Genomic DNA, 15,425 nt, shown 5'->3' with positions numbered 1-15,425 from the left:
ATTCGGAGTGATGCTGATCCAAGTGGGCGGGGATTAGATGTATCACGTTTTTTCCACTTGATCACACACTACCCTAGAGCTGCTGAATCATTTCATCCAAGGTAAGCAAAGATCTATGCTATATTGCTATATAAGCAAAGATGCTTTGCATTAAATCGCATCCCATCGAAAAGTTCTGCAACAAATGTTCTGCAATGCAATTTCAGAATATCGTCGCAATCGTAATCGTGATTTTCTGAATTAGGATTATCCAAGGTTGATCCTAGAAAAATAATTTAAAAGGAGTTGATATTGTATAAACTGAGTGACGAGTTATCAAATGATTCAATTCTGTGTAGTCCGTCAAAGTGGCATCTTCTGACAACTGTTTTAGTTTTAGATATACATGCAATCAATCAGGTTTGAAAACATTTTAATTCTTTTATTTTCATGGAAACAAGTCATTCTTTTTATTTTTTCTTATGTATTCCCGAGATCCCGGGAGAGAGAACAAAAACAAGCAGATATCTTGTGCTATCATCCGAATCCAGCGTTGATGAGTGTAAAATTACATGAATGCTTTCCGTACTGCCGGCAAATAGATTTCACATCTTTCGTCAAACTTTTTGGTCCACAACTGAAAATTGCTACCGGTTTCCTGTGGATAGGCAGAACATAACAATACATAATTGAAAGTAGTCTCACAAGCAGGGTTTAGTTTACCTTGGGTATAGCGTAATCAGTTCCATGAATATTTCCTCCCAAACCGGACGGCCTTTATAGATGCGGGCTTTTAACGTAGGATACTCGCTGAAGTACTCTTCCACCATATTTTGATTGTAGTTTTGCGTCCAGTAATATTTCAGGGTGAATCGATCCGGTTTGTTTTGTTTCCAAAACTGAAATTAAAAAATCGTTTGTTGTATGAGTACGTGCAAGTTCCTACTTTGAAGTTCTTTTACTGATAAGGATTGATAAATAAACTGAACGAAGACGTGGCTTATTTTTGCATCTTATTCTGTCGGTTCATAGTAAAGACTGTCAACCAATCAGAGCGTAGCTTTCGAATGTTTATATAAAATCGTGTTTTCGGTAATTAATACATGGTGCGCCAGCTCGATGTATCCTCGTTCAACATTGAACAACTCCGCCATTTTTCAGTCGATTTTCACAAGTAGACGAGTTTTTTTAGGATACTTTATGCTATTTATTATAAACCAGGTTTAGAATACAACGTCAATTAAATGACCACCCCCATTTGATACACAGCTCTTTTGCGGGAATTTTCAAGACATTGGACAACGGGCTTAATCGCAGCAATTTCAGCTCGTATATTATCTCTGAGATCATCAAGGTTCTTAGGTTTGCTAGAATAAACTTTACTTTTCAAGTAGTCCCACAGAAAAGAAAAGTCTGGTACCGTTAAATCCGAAGAACGGGAAGGCCATTCCAAATCACTATTTTTTGAGACAACGCGTCCTGGAAATTTGCTTTGCACGAACTTGATTGTAGCGGCTGCGGTGTGGCAAGGTAGGGTGATGAGCCTATTTTGGCACCATTAGCGAGAGGGTCGCACTATTTTTTGAACAACTTTAAAAGAAGCCATATTATCTATAACCTTTCTCAGAATAAAGTATCAGTGTACTGTTTCTTAAACATGTATATAATGCTTATTTAGCAGAATTGCCTCATTTTTCAGCATAAATGAAAATAAATGTTCCATTCTGTGCATCTATTCCCACCTCAACGATCCAATTATCGCCTCATGGGTGTGCCAATTTCCACCTCATCGAAAAACAATCTAGTTGAAATGCAATGCCTCATATTCCATTTGCGTCGATTCTAACTAGGTATCCAGATCATGGACGCCAACGTGTGATTTGTAAAACGAATCATTCTGCTTTTTTCAGCCGATCAAAACAAACGTAAACATCACGCACATCAATGCAACTCATCAGCTGTTAGTAGAAGAGCGCCCATAATTGCACACGCAGAAAAAAACCATTCGAAGGTTAGCAACTGGAATGACAAGTTTCACATCACACATTGCTTTCTCCCGATCCGAATTGTATGTGCAGATGAAAATAAAATATCTGCAATCAACAATTAGTTGAATAACTTGAAGTAATTGATTACTTATACCTGAAATTGCATTACATTATATTTACAAGTTCATGTTTTGGTTTGGCCGCACTGGTGATTCTTTTCTGTATGATGGATACAAAAAGTTGGTTTTGATTGTGGTAGTGTATCAGCAAAACATGCCAATAATAGGAGCCCCCGTATTTAGTTTTATCCTATTATAACACTAGGCCTATTCTAGTGTTTGACGAGTGATTTTAAAGTGAAATTATCGTAAAAAGGTTCTCCAGCTAAAATAAAGGTATGTATCAGTGCAATGTTTAGTATATTTGTGCTGGAACAACGAGATATGAGGTGGTAAATGCTGGCTCGTAAAAGTTTATTTTGCTAAGCGCCGTTGCATCCAGTTTCGGTTCACTGCGTGAGTGAGGCGGGTTAGTAGATATTTCAATAAGGTGATTTTGTTTTAATTAAAAGTTGATTTAGAGGATAGTTCTAAATACATATGTGCACAACAAATAAAGAATAAAACTTGAGCTTATTTTTTCTCACCTGTTTTAGCCAAATCGATAGTGTCATTATCTCATATGCTTGGTTCGAAACCAAGGGGTACGAAATAGGGTCACAATAGGCTCTACTGCCATAATAGGCACATCACCCTACCACATCTTGTTGACAATAGAAGTTTTTCAGCCCTTTTTTCTGCATTTGTGAACAGAAAAAGTGCACCAAAATCCAACGGTAGCGTGCGCCGTCGATGGTCTCTCCCTCTTTGAAAAAATATAAACCGATGATGGTTTTGGAGCACCCTCCGGCCCAAACAGTTACTTTCTGGTCGTGCAGTGGTGTTTGATGTATAACGTGTACGTCTGTGTCCCCCAAATTCGACAATTTTGTTTATTTACTCCGCCGGAAAGGGTAAAGTGAGCTTCGTCCGTAATGTTTTTTTTCACAATTGAACGATCTTTTCAATGATTTCAGCGCGTTCTTTTGGTGTAAATCAATTCATAGATAAAATGGCACTAAATGACGTTTCCGAATTGTGCATATCTGTCAAAATCGGCTGGAAAATGGCAGAGTTGTTCAATGTTGAAATAGGATACATCCAGATGGCGCACCCTGTACAAATTGACAGATTGGATGAAGGGGAGACTGAGGAGACTTGATCCCCTTTTTTATTTTTCAGTCCAACTCCGTGGAATGATAAAAAACTATGTATTTTTTGTAGTTTTATATTGTTTCTAGGAATGACTAATAATCATAAAAAAATTACATGGAAATATTATACTGGACATGAGCTATGAGCATTTCTGGAAAACAACAAAAAAATGGAAAATTCTTAGATTAGTGGAGACTCGATCCCTAATTTGGGGACACTTGATTCCTTTATGAAAACGTGTTTAAAAGAGCATGTAGGGTAATAAGCCTATTTTTGCCCTGTTTCTAGTATCATCCTACCAATCTGAAGCCTTTGGTTAGAGCAGCGTCTGCCATCTTTGCTCAACGCATTGACTCAAATGGTATTGCGATAATGGGGGTACTCGATTAGAGATTTTGCTGCGCTCAAACAGAAGATTTTCACCATTCTCAAGACAATTTTGTTATTATATTGGCTCTTAATAAGAGACGAATGACCTAAACGTTAAAACCTCTATAATCGAAATAAAAAAAATGGACCTTAATAACAAATCAAAGAAGCTGAAATAATAAAATTATTGTAGTAATAATGTGGTACCCTTCTTAATAGGGCAAAAATGGGCACATTTCCCCATTCAATTTTATAAATGGATTGTAGTATTGATTAAATTGTTATGGTTAGATATTGTTATTTTTGTTACTACATATTACGCATCTCTCACCTGATTTTTTTACGAATTCCCCAAATCTCCGTGCAATTATTTGAAAGCTGTCTTTATTATGGTTGAGGAACGTCAAATGCGGGATGAATGGTTGCTACGTATACTGTAGTAAACAGTTACAGTTATGTTTCTTTACGATGAAGCGTTCATTTTTGACATTTTTTATGACAACAATGACTTCAATTGTTCTGGTGTGAATTTGGTTATTTTCAGTGGTGTGTATGAAGTATGGCGAAGGGGATCAAATCTCCACGAATTTGAAGGGATCAAGTGAACCCATAGCATCTATTTCAGCAAACTTCAGTAAAAATATAGCTGAACAAAAGAATCAGCTCTATCATAACGTATTCATATAATTGACATTCTCCTGTAATTCTGTATCCGAAAGTAGAGTATGTAGTGGGTGATTTTATCAATTTTATAAGTTTGAAAATTTGAAAAATAAATCTTCTCTAGTTCTTCTGAGACTTTTTTTAAATCGGTAAAAATTCGGTTACACAAAAGTCCAATTTCTTTTTTCTGTGTTAATGAAATTTATGTTTAGATAAAACTACGCAACTTTATAGTATATTCGATTAATGTATTCTGATCCGGCTTTGAGTTACAATGATGGGATCAAGTCTCCCCGGGGATCAAGTCTCCTCAGTCTCCCCTACTGTTAATCATACAGCATGTGGCGCTCCGAATCGATGTTTTACTGTGTATCGCATTGAAAGATTCATTGTACTACAATACACAACACTTACTCCCTTGGAACTACTCCTACATTCCGTAAATTTCGATCTGAGTCACAGTAAAATATACGCTGGTTGGTATACTAATATTTTTAAGAATCTTATCGATCATTTTTTTCTAAACACTAACTCACCCTTTCCTGAAGTTGAGTGATATCATCCGCAAACCAGGTGAACATTTCCGCATTTTTCACTACCCAAATTAGATGTATTCGCGAAGGACGATCAACATTCATGTTCCTGAAGTAAAGAACGCGCCATCTAGACATTAATATCGCTGAAAATAACTACCTCCACTTACAGCAAGTATTTAACAAATCCAGCAAACGGTGTGATACCGACTCCTGCAGCGATGTAGACTATGCGCTTACATTTGAGCATACTGGTCATAGGTGACGGATAGGGTCCATCAAGGAGAAACTCAACCTTCCGGTAGCATTCGATTTCCCCGCAGTCCTGCTTGAAGCATTCTTTTTGCTTCACTGCATCATACAGTTTTTGTGTCCAGTCACCCCGAACAGCGATTGCTAAGGACACTGTATTGTGAATTGCTGTTGGAAACTTTACTTAAACATCTGGGTAAAATCTTTTTTTTTCATAACACTAATTAAAGTGAACTTACATCGACTACGGAGAACGGATGCCACTCTATAGTTGAGATCGTTGGGCATTGGATAAGAACGTATTGACATGGTCTTACCACAATTCGTTTGCTGCAGGTAAACCGAAGCTTAAGGTAACTGCCGTTTCCGGGAAGCAAGTGCGCTTGCAACGTGGTGACTCTCCTGGAGTCCGAGTGAACAGTTAAATATCGATACCATACATCTATTACGTACACTGATAGTCCAAACAGTGGCCAAATCCACGCCTTTTCGTAATATTGATACCAAAGAGAGAAAATAGGAAAAAATGTGGGTCATTCAATGACATTTCTCTATCGATCATACCAATTTTTCTCCTGCGATGAACTCTGGATCTTCTCTGCAGATAGCTTGCAAAACCGAATCGTTCCGAAAAATGTTTTCATCAATCACATCACAACCGTTTGGATGAGCCTTTATATTGCTTTGATACTTAATAATATTACTACAAGGAGATGGTGTATACGTTGACGTGCTCAGTTATGCCATGAAATCAACAAACTTACCTAAGCGGATGGTAGAACATCATTCCGTAAAATATAAGAAACAGATGATGGGAAGTAAGAAAACTGTTGTAAAAACGATCCCGCATTTGGCGACTGGAGAAATATGCTATGACAAACAGCGTGACCAGCATTACACACCCTGAGAATCCCGTGGGAGTAGCGATTAGAAGTCGGAGAACACTCTGTTGAAGAGAAGATGATTTACCTCTATCGACCAGATAGACACTTTTTTTAAATAGAATATAGTATTTCAAACAACTTACATCGTGTTTACCAGACGCCCAATTGATACTACTAAATCTTTCATCATAATGTTCGATAAAATTGTAGATATTCACAATGTGTGCCAGAGTGTGTATCACTATAGAATAAAGAATATCGTTGTAATTTGACACTTTGTACATAACCAAAAAATGTTGAACTACTTACTACCAACAATAATCAATCCTACACCCAGCATAATATGTAGAACCTTAACTTTCTCCAGATAGAACACCAATACTCGAATAGAGTACCGACCAAACAAAGCATTCATGAGAACGTTAAATGATCGACACATAGGAAGTGTGATCAATGCCATAGTTATATTCAGTACCGGTGCAGTTCCACGGGATATGCAAAGACCATTCTGTTATTTTAAGATGAATTATGTAGATGAAGTTTGAACATGGTCGCTGGTTGACTATAATACTTACCCCTAGGATTTTGCTCAGGTAATAATACTTCGGTTCGTGATGGTAGTTTGAGAAGGCTTTACAGAACACAACAGCGTTAAACCCAAGCCATATGAACTGTAACAGAATCAAGAAACAAACTTATAGACATGTTGGGATTAAGTATCAAAAATTTCTGGTTAAGAGCAACCAAAGTCAAAAAAGTACACTTTTGTAAAATTACTCATTTTTTGTTGATTTTTCATAAAAAATAATTCAACAGAAAAATCTTATGCGATAAACAAACTTCTCACGTGAATTTTAAACTTAAGATCACGAAGATCCGATAAAAACTGTCGATGTTATTAAGTACCGATTGATAATTGTTCTGTTTTTCACATATCTCTTTTGGTCATAAGATTACACTAGTCTACAAGAAAAATTAAGTTGCGAGAAAGTGTTTTCTAGATTAATTTTGGTTTGCTGAACACGAAAACCATATTCAATATCTCTTTCAAAGAAGTTCGATTTTTTTTTCAAAAAACGTTTTTTGCTTACCTTTTTTTTGCTCTAAATTATTTTTTCATGTTTTCAGAATCTAATATGACAGGTTTTGCAAATTTTAAGATAATCGCGATAAGTTAAGAAGAAAGACGTTTACTAAGTCAATTTTGGGGTCACTAAATACTAGAACAAAGTCTTCTTTTTTTTCAAGGTAGCATTTTCGAGATTTCTTTGGAAAAGGTGTTTTCGGAGCTTTTTTTTTTTAGTAATTTGTCAATATCTCGTTCAAAAAGAATCCGATGGAAACAAACAACTCACAGTTCGAAAGGTATTGACGTGTTATTTCCGAAAATGTATAATATGAGTAGATCAGATGTACACTTATTACACATTTTTTTGTTTATAAAAAGCGACTTTGAGATTTTCTCAAAAAACTTGTTCTTGAGTACTTTTTTCAGTTTTTAGTCAATATTTCGTGTAAAAATTTATTTAATCAACAAGAAAGATGCTGAAATGCTCTTTCCAAAAACATATAATTTGTGTCGATTATATGTACAATTTTTAGTTTTGCAGGCGATCCAAGCTTAAAAAAATGAATTTTTGGCCATTTTTAAAAGTTACTCATTTTTAATTAATTTTTTACAGCAAATCAAATTTTTTTCGGACCTTTTAGAATTTTAAATGACAGATAATATGTTGACGTTACTTTTAAGCCTAATATCATTAATGATTTTGGCAGATTCTGCCCTGGTGCGGCGGTTCAGAGTGTGTAGCATTGGTCTCATAAGCCAGTCGACAAATATTCGAGCCCCTATCGGGAAGGAGTCTCAGTGCAAATTAATTGTCCTCACAATCAGGGCCGTCGAGAGCCGCATCGGGCCCCAAGGCTTGTATTACTGCCGGGCCCTTTTAAACCTAAGTCGTCTAGTGCAGTATGAATTAGTATCTCTTCAGCCATGGGAAACTCGTGAGTCCGTGGTTTCTATTAGACTCCGGTTGATTCGTATTGCCACATCTTCAGATAGCGTGCCAGACAGGCGAACTTCGACAGCTTCTTATTCCACGGTATCCAAATAGGGTAAAATTGCCGCATAGTTACAAGTTATTAAATTTGTGGGTATTCAGGAATCAGTAGCGTCTGGCTCAAATGGCACATTCCCCACGTAGATCGGAGATCTGTGCCTTGCCATGAATCGTTGGGATGGGAAGGATTGGGTAAGTGGTAAGGTGAGGGGTAAAGAAAATAGGATCTGCAGGTGCTACAATAGCAGGAATAATACTTCCAACCCACGGAGGGATTTAGAATTTGTATTTTAACAGTGAGCGGATATATTTCGTTTCGCGAAAAACAAACGCTTCTGTTCCATTGATGGTCTGGAACATAATCAGCACGCTATGTCTAACATGGTGAAATTGTATGGTGTAAACATTAGCCATCTTTAGCTCCATTTGTACTTTTAACAATAGATCTTAAGGAACGTCTCGAAAAATAAATAGGAATATATTTTGACCGCAATAGGCCACTTTCTGCTTGTAATCGTCACTCATTTTTTTCGACACAGTAGCTTGAAACAAAATATTTTACTTCTACTGTGCAAACAAAGCGACACATGGATTGATTTATTTGCTGGTAGCAGTGGAGCAGTTTTTGGCTCTTGTTGTAAGCAAAATGAGAAGGTAGTAGATGCAGCTAAAAATTCTCGTTTAAAATAATAAAATCAAAAAGATTTTCTATTTACATAAATAAGCTGTGAGAATATGTGGGACGCGACAACAATTTAGACACAAAACACAAAAAAATAAAATAAAACAACTGTGAGTACAGTAGGCAATTGAGCACTGCTGCTGTTGCATAAGCTGAACTGATTTGATTTCTTTATTTCGCACATTATAATTGGGTTCTTATAGAGATCACACGCATCTTTGGTGAGACCCAAAATCACAGTTCTATCTCAACACAATGCATTTTTAGAGGGAAAATACTAGTACGTGCTATAACAATACAAAACTATAAAAATTAACCATTTTATTCAACGGTTAGTTAAGCTCAGTCTATCTTCTCATCTCGCCCTGAGTAGAAACTAAAAATCCGCTATAGATACACAGTAAAAATGACTACAGACGAATTGTGTTTCTATTGATTTTTGGAAATGTCCTGTAAGATCAGCTACTCGAGAAGTGCAACAATTACTAAACGTGCAGAGATACGCTTACATGAACTATCTCCACACACCCCTGACATCGTGATTAACAAATTTATGTCAAGATACGGAGAAGTGCTTTTCATAACAGCTGAAACTTCACATTTTCCCGGATGGCCCTAACGTTGTTCTTATGATGAGAATGCTTCCTTACAAACCAACTCCTTCAAACGTAACCATTTTATGCGGATCAACTGAAAATGGGACGTTTCATCAGACAACACTGATTAATGATTATGCGCCTACGGAAGATTCCTATGCACGAATTCTGCAAAAAGACACTACACCACGGAAAACTTTGTGCAAAAGAACAAAAAGCCCATCTGCTATAACCGTAAATAGCTCACCGTTATCTTATGCCCAACCACAAACGGTTACAAAATCAATATCTACGGCTCTGACAGGAACAAGTATTCACTCAACAACAATCACGCCCAGTATCTCCACGCCAACAACCAGCACAACCACCAAAGAAGAGAACGTAGAAGAGGACGGATGCGTTTGTCCGTGCGCTCGCATTCCTGTTTGACGCTCTATTGCTTTTTTCGAACATATTTTGAATTGGCTTCTCAATATTTCGTTGTGTATTCGATTCAAGTAATAAAACTCGCTTTTTTAAATTGTACGCAAAGTAGACAATTCCCTTAAGAACGTTTGTTTTAACAAATGTCAACTATCAAATAAAGTTTCATTTTTTACGCTTACATCATACAATACTTTAATAAGACGAATGATTACAAAGAAATTACTATTGATATTTTTATTGCTCTTCTATGAATACCGGACGTGTTCGCCCAACTACCGAGTAAAAACGCGGGTCCCCAAATACGACCCGGGCCCCAGGGTAATTGCCCTGGCTGACCCTCCCTCTCATTGGGCCTGCTCACAATGTGTAGAAAACTACAAATAATGGCAACTTAACCGCCGAATTAATGTGTAGTAGAGTGGGACACGATTGTACGAAAAAAATAAAAAATTTCTCCGAGAAACCATTTTGGTCCTAAAACAACAACACAAATTCTTAGCTCGATCGGGGAAACTATATTTATGCGCCCACGGTTTAAAGTTTACATGGTAATTCGGATGGAAAAATTTATTCTCACAAATTACTCCTCAAGGAGTCGCCCATTACCTCCTAAAAATAAGTCAATATGTGGTTTTCATAGGAAATTTAATAACGAAATAAAGTCTCGAAGCCCGCACGATTGTGGCAAACATTATTAGGCAACAGCCGATTGATGGTCTGAGGATTGATAAAAATATCAATTTGCACAGCATCACTGCTGCTGGCGGTCGAACTAGGTATATACAAAAATTTTAACATTCTCTTATCGCGTTCAAAAGAAATCTCATTTTATCCTAAAACTATTGCAAAGTGACCAACAGCTCAGATCAATAATTAGGACCTAATAAGAGAAATCAAACAACATTTTGCATATGATTCGAAAGCCAACAGCAGTGGTGCTAGAAAAATAAATATTTCATCAATCGTCGGACTATTAATCAGTTTCTGCTTAATAACTTTTTCCACAATCGTTAGATCCTTTCACAGTTTTGGAGACTTTGTTTCACTATTAAGTTTCCTGAGAAAACTACATATCGATTTTTTTGGGACATAATGGGCGACTCCTGGAGGAATTATTTCGTAAAAATAAATTTTCCCACGCAAATTCCCATGTAAACTCAAAAATCGTGGCTACGCGTGGGGGCAACAAGTTACTAGGAGCAGGAATCTAATTTTTGCCCCACACTAATTTATAGTCTGTAAGTGGCCTGTGTTAAGCCAAAGAGGACCAAGCGCCATTTTGAGATCCATTCTCTAAAAACGCTATAGCATCCAATGTAATACTAGAAACACCCACATGTGTTTCTTTTTGGGAATTCGAATACCAAATGAAAGTATATAAGTATTCACTAAATTTCTATTTTAATGGCAAGCTCTCCAAAAATGAATTTTGGCATGAAAAATACCAGAAAAAAATTATGGCGCTCAGTTCGGTTTGGCTTAACGCAGGCCAAGTAAAGATCGTAAAACGTACTTACCGCCAAAAAATATTTGAACATGAAATTTCTCGTCGTGTGGTATACTTTTCCGGTGCGCTCCATTTTCTACAAACAAAATCCAATACAGGGGTGTGTCGTTCCTTAGATAAACCTATGAGAGGGGATCTGTGTTTTTCAACTTTTGCGATATTTTGGGTTAAGTCAACACTAGGAGACTAGTACCGGGTAGGACTGCAGCTGAAATTGAAGATTGATTGGCACCAGCCAGATGGTCTACGAACGAAATCTTTGCAAGCGATGCACTGTTTACAATAAATGTCAGCGCTGATGGCGTAAATCAACAAAATTCAAACTCAATTGTAACTCCATATGTTCCGCGATCACACGCCATGGTCTAGAAGATTTTTTTTCATTGAACAAATTACAGGGACGATTGTATCAGCCGGAAAAATCGGGAAAAATATAACGGAACTTGAAGTTAGTCTGTAATCTGAAAAGCATATAATTTTGTTATCTAATAGCGTGCTTGTTCTACGCTGATACTACATCGACGTAGTGTGGACAGAGAAAAACTAAAGCGATGTAAGACAGTAATTCATGGGCACAATTTGGATTAAAAAAGGACTTTGAAGTGTCACTTGGGTCACTATTTTTTACATTCTGTTCGTACACTTGTACCGTATCGCGTGATGTACCAGGTACTCTTCAACTATGTAGGTTTTGCGAGACCACAAATCACTAGATAGTCAGCCAGGGATTTGATATTCTAGAAGAAAGGGAGGACGCCTGTGGTGTATCGGCGGTGTAGATACCAATTACAACAAGTGTAAATTTTACAAGTAACATTTGGAACAAAATCATATCACACAATATGCTAACGTGTACTAATAGCCTCTTCGGTATCGCATTAGTGCTTAACCGGTGTAACCCCTAGTACTGTCGCTCACGTGTGGAACCGTTGCAAAAACGAAAACAGCACAAGCCAACTGGACTTTTAGATTTCCTAGCACTTTTTGGAACTTTCACTTTCTACTGTGCGCAAATTTAAAACCGTTTGCCGCAGCATGGTACACGCGAATGCTATATTCACGTCTTGTGGTACGCTCTTTTTCTCGCACGGGAGTGGAGAGAACGTTCAACATGTTTTAAACGAACTGTTTCAAGAGCATGATCTGGCATGATTGACTCTTGATGGTGGTTTTTATATTGCTGTCGTGCAGTTTTTTTTACTTCTATGACACGTACTTTACACTTTGCTTTGCTAACATGCTGTTAATATTGCATAAACGCATTCACTGTTTTAGTGTTTTAGTGAAGTGGCTGCCCGTTTTAATATTTTAGACAGTTTGTTTAATTATATGTGTATACTGAACGTTCCGTCACCGTGTTTAAGATAATTATGGTGGATATCATATGCTGTCTCTCGAAAGAAGACATCTGAAAAGATTGAATAGCAGCATTAGACTAGTTAAAATCACAATTCTTTCTATTCGGTTCGATGCATAACATTAGCGGAGGCCAATAACGGACGAGTTTCGGTAGAATGTTTTAAATTCTATTTTTTATCTGTGTATCGGAAATGAAAATAAAAGCCTCTGTTAGTAGCACGGCAGTTACTTGAGCAGTTGTTCGGCCGAAAGCCGGTAGCACTAATTTACAGCATTTCTGAACTCAATAAGCTGGTGGTCATTTTCAATGTAAAATCGTGTGCTGAATCCTAAAATGAAGTCCAAAAAAATTACACTAGAACAGTTTTCCAGTTACAGTAAAAAAATGAATAGTTCACACTGCGAGTTAAAACGTGTTTTAACGCTATTTTGATGACATTTTTCTTGTTGCTAATTATTATAACATGTTTTAACTCTGTAGTGTGAACGTAGTATAACAGACCACGCAATTGCGTATTGCGGTATTAAACTCATATTCCCGCAAAAGGTAGTAATTTTAATGTTGTCCTTCACAATAGGATGCGTCAAAGGAAACTCTCCACAAACTTCCTTGCCGACGTGTTTTATCAGCCACTCAATGCTATTGATCATCGAGTGCATGTATGATGGACATTAGAGTGACAGGAAAAAAATGACCCCTATTGGCCCACCCCTAAGTCGATTCCTAGTCCCACTCGGTGTACTTGCACCAAATTTGAAGCGAATCGGACAAGTCTAGCTACCGGACCAACGTGCCTGAAGTTTGTATGAGATTTTTCGACAATTTACATAGAGAAAACCCACTAACTAGCATTTTTGCCGCTAGATGGCACTGTATGCATCGTACTATCACTGTAAGTGAAAATAAGAAAGATAATTTAATTGTCTACAACTTTGTCGAAGACTGCCAGTCAATCCGGTTTTGTTAAAAGAAGTTATTTAACTTTTAACGAAGTGATGTCTGAGTCAGTTTTCTGTGGGGCCTAGCAGTGCATGGTTGTGTATCAGTACTCGATTCCCACGAACTAAACATTTTTGTGAAATAACCGGTAAATTTAGCTCAATAGAATGTTCAGAAGAGTTGTAGTAAATAATACGAGTCATGTTTTGGTTAGAAAATTTTAGTTCCACATTGTACCGCATAGAGGGCGCCAACACATGACTCGTATTATTTACTACAATTCTTCTGAACATACTAATGAGCTAAATCTAACGGTTATTTCACAAAAATGTATATTTCGTGGGAATCGAGTACTGATACACAACCAAGCACAACTAGGCCCCATAGAAAACTAACTCAGACATCACTTCGTTAAAAGTTCAATAACTTCTTTTAACAAAGCCGGATTGACTAGTAGTCTTCGGCAAAGTTGTAGACAATTAAATTATTTTTCTTATTTTTACTTACAGTGATAATACGATGCATACAGTGCCATCTAGCGGCAAAAATGCTAGTTAGTGAGTTTTCTCCATGTAAATTGTCCAAAAATCTCATACAAACTTCAGGAGCGTTGGTCCGGTAGCTAGACTTGTCCGATTTGCTTCAAATTTGGTGCAAGTACTCCTGGTGGCACTAGTAATCGAATCAGCCATACATGGACATACATGCACTTGATGAATGTATAAACGGCTTCGATGTTGAATTTTATTCCCATGTTTTCGAAGTGTTTTATAATTGCGTGTTTGTTCAACTCTTCAACATCGTCGAAATTTTTTTGATAAATTTTCAACGTTACTTCGGCCGACTCTTTAGCCCTTCTCATGAAGGTAGGTCGCACCATTACGTTCGATTGTGGGGCGAGATTTTCCACAACATTTGGCCACCTTCAATTTCAACTGACAGCAACATAGAATTGGCCACCACAAGCGAACCATCTTGGCCCGTTATTCCTTCTTGATTATAATGGTTGAAGGCTGTGGCAAATTCAAATGCTCCAGCAATGCGCAACACATAATTTATTTCACCGGAATTGTGTCCCTTTATCGACTCAATTATACTAGGGTAGCACGCAAAAAGCCGCTTCAGGTGTGCTTCAAGTAAATATCGAAAGAAAGCCCCAATCCCAGTTCGGTTTTTCAAAACGGGGAATTGTTTTGTTCCGAAATTCAATAATCTATAAGAAAAGAAATCACACAATCCTAAAAAAATATTCTCATGCAGTTATCTTACCTAGTCCCACGATCTTAAAACAACCATCCCAAATTCTTTTTAAAAAACATCGCGATCGAATTATATTTTCTTCTACTTAACGCCAGCTCGCTCTTCAGCATCAAGCTACTCTCCACTGAAGCCAGTTCTATTTTGTTTCTGAGTAGCTGTTCCGTGTATTGCTCTCCGCCCATTCTCAATTTCTTTAAAAAGTGGGATATGTTTTCGGAACTCCAATATCGCTTGTTTTCGGCCGCCATTAAAAGTTTTTCCAAGTTTCCTTCTTCGTTTGCGAGAAGCTTACGAACATGCAGACGTTTTACGCGATGCCTCAATGCGGCAAATGGTTTCCGCTTTCGGCCCACCTTAGTCATCTTTTTTATATTTAGAGTCGATTCATTTTCATTAACTTTTTGTGGTTGAATCGCATCTGGAATCAAGCTATTTAAAAATATTGTTATTTCTAATTAACCATTGAATCTGTTCAATAATTGATTTGAAAATGAGCATGAATTTGAATTCTTAAATTGATATAGATTATAATATATTATAGTACCTCCACCTCAGATTCAAGCCAGCTACGATATCGTTCGAAAAACCTTGATGTTGATTGTTGTCGATTCCATCTTCTCTTGAATTGTTTTGTCCAGGTTCTCGTATTTATGTACACGTTTTCGACTCGAGTG

General features: G+C 37.2%; 1 protein-coding gene across 2 annotated transcripts; it reads right to left on the bottom strand.

Annotated features, from left to right (window-relative positions):
• Positions 1 to 498: 498 nt before the first annotated feature.
• LOC131683975 (NADPH oxidase 4-like) lies at positions 499 to 15,158 on the bottom strand. 2 transcript variants are annotated; one of them, XM_058966403.1, is made up of 12 exons: positions 12,111 to 12,164; positions 11,203 to 11,653; positions 6,497 to 6,592; positions 6,231 to 6,429; positions 6,065 to 6,162; positions 5,802 to 5,983; positions 5,602 to 5,740; positions 5,277 to 5,522; positions 4,956 to 5,215; positions 4,789 to 4,894; positions 703 to 878; positions 499 to 637 (listed from the first exon to the last, which is right to left on the bottom strand). In XM_058966403.1, the coding sequence occupies exons 2-12, from the start codon at positions 11,263 to 11,265 to the stop codon at positions 517 to 519; spliced, it is 1,686 nt and encodes a 561-aa protein (XP_058822386.1). In that variant the 5' UTR covers positions 11,266 to 11,653; positions 12,111 to 12,164; the 3' UTR covers positions 499 to 516. The 2 variants fall into 2 exon arrangements, with proteins under 2 accessions (XP_058822386.1, XP_058822387.1); XM_058966404.1 differs by lacking the exons at positions 11,203 to 11,653; positions 12,111 to 12,164 and adding an exon at positions 14,761 to 15,158.
• Between the last annotated feature and the right edge of the window lie 267 nt (positions 15,159 to 15,425).

Source organism: Topomyia yanbarensis, chromosome 2 (genome assembly GCF_030247195.1).
Source record: "Topomyia yanbarensis strain Yona2022 chromosome 2, ASM3024719v1, whole genome shotgun sequence".
NCBI classification, from domain to species: Eukaryota; Metazoa; Arthropoda; class Insecta; order Diptera; family Culicidae; genus Topomyia; species Topomyia yanbarensis.
This window is presented reverse-complemented; position numbering and strand designations above follow the sequence as displayed.

Coding starts and splice junctions, on each gene's coding strand:
- LOC131683975 (XM_058966403.1), bottom strand. CDS start 11,265: ATGGAGCGCACCGGAAAAGTATACCACACGACGAGAAATTTCATGTTC. Junction 5,523..5,601: donor TCATCGCAGGAGAAAAATTG/GTATGATCGATA, acceptor TATTACGAAAAG/GCGTGGATTTGGCCACTGTT. Junction 5,216..5,276: donor ATCCGTTCTCCGTAGTCGAT/GTAAGTTCACTT, acceptor GTTTAAGTAAAG/TTTCCAACAGCAATTCACAA.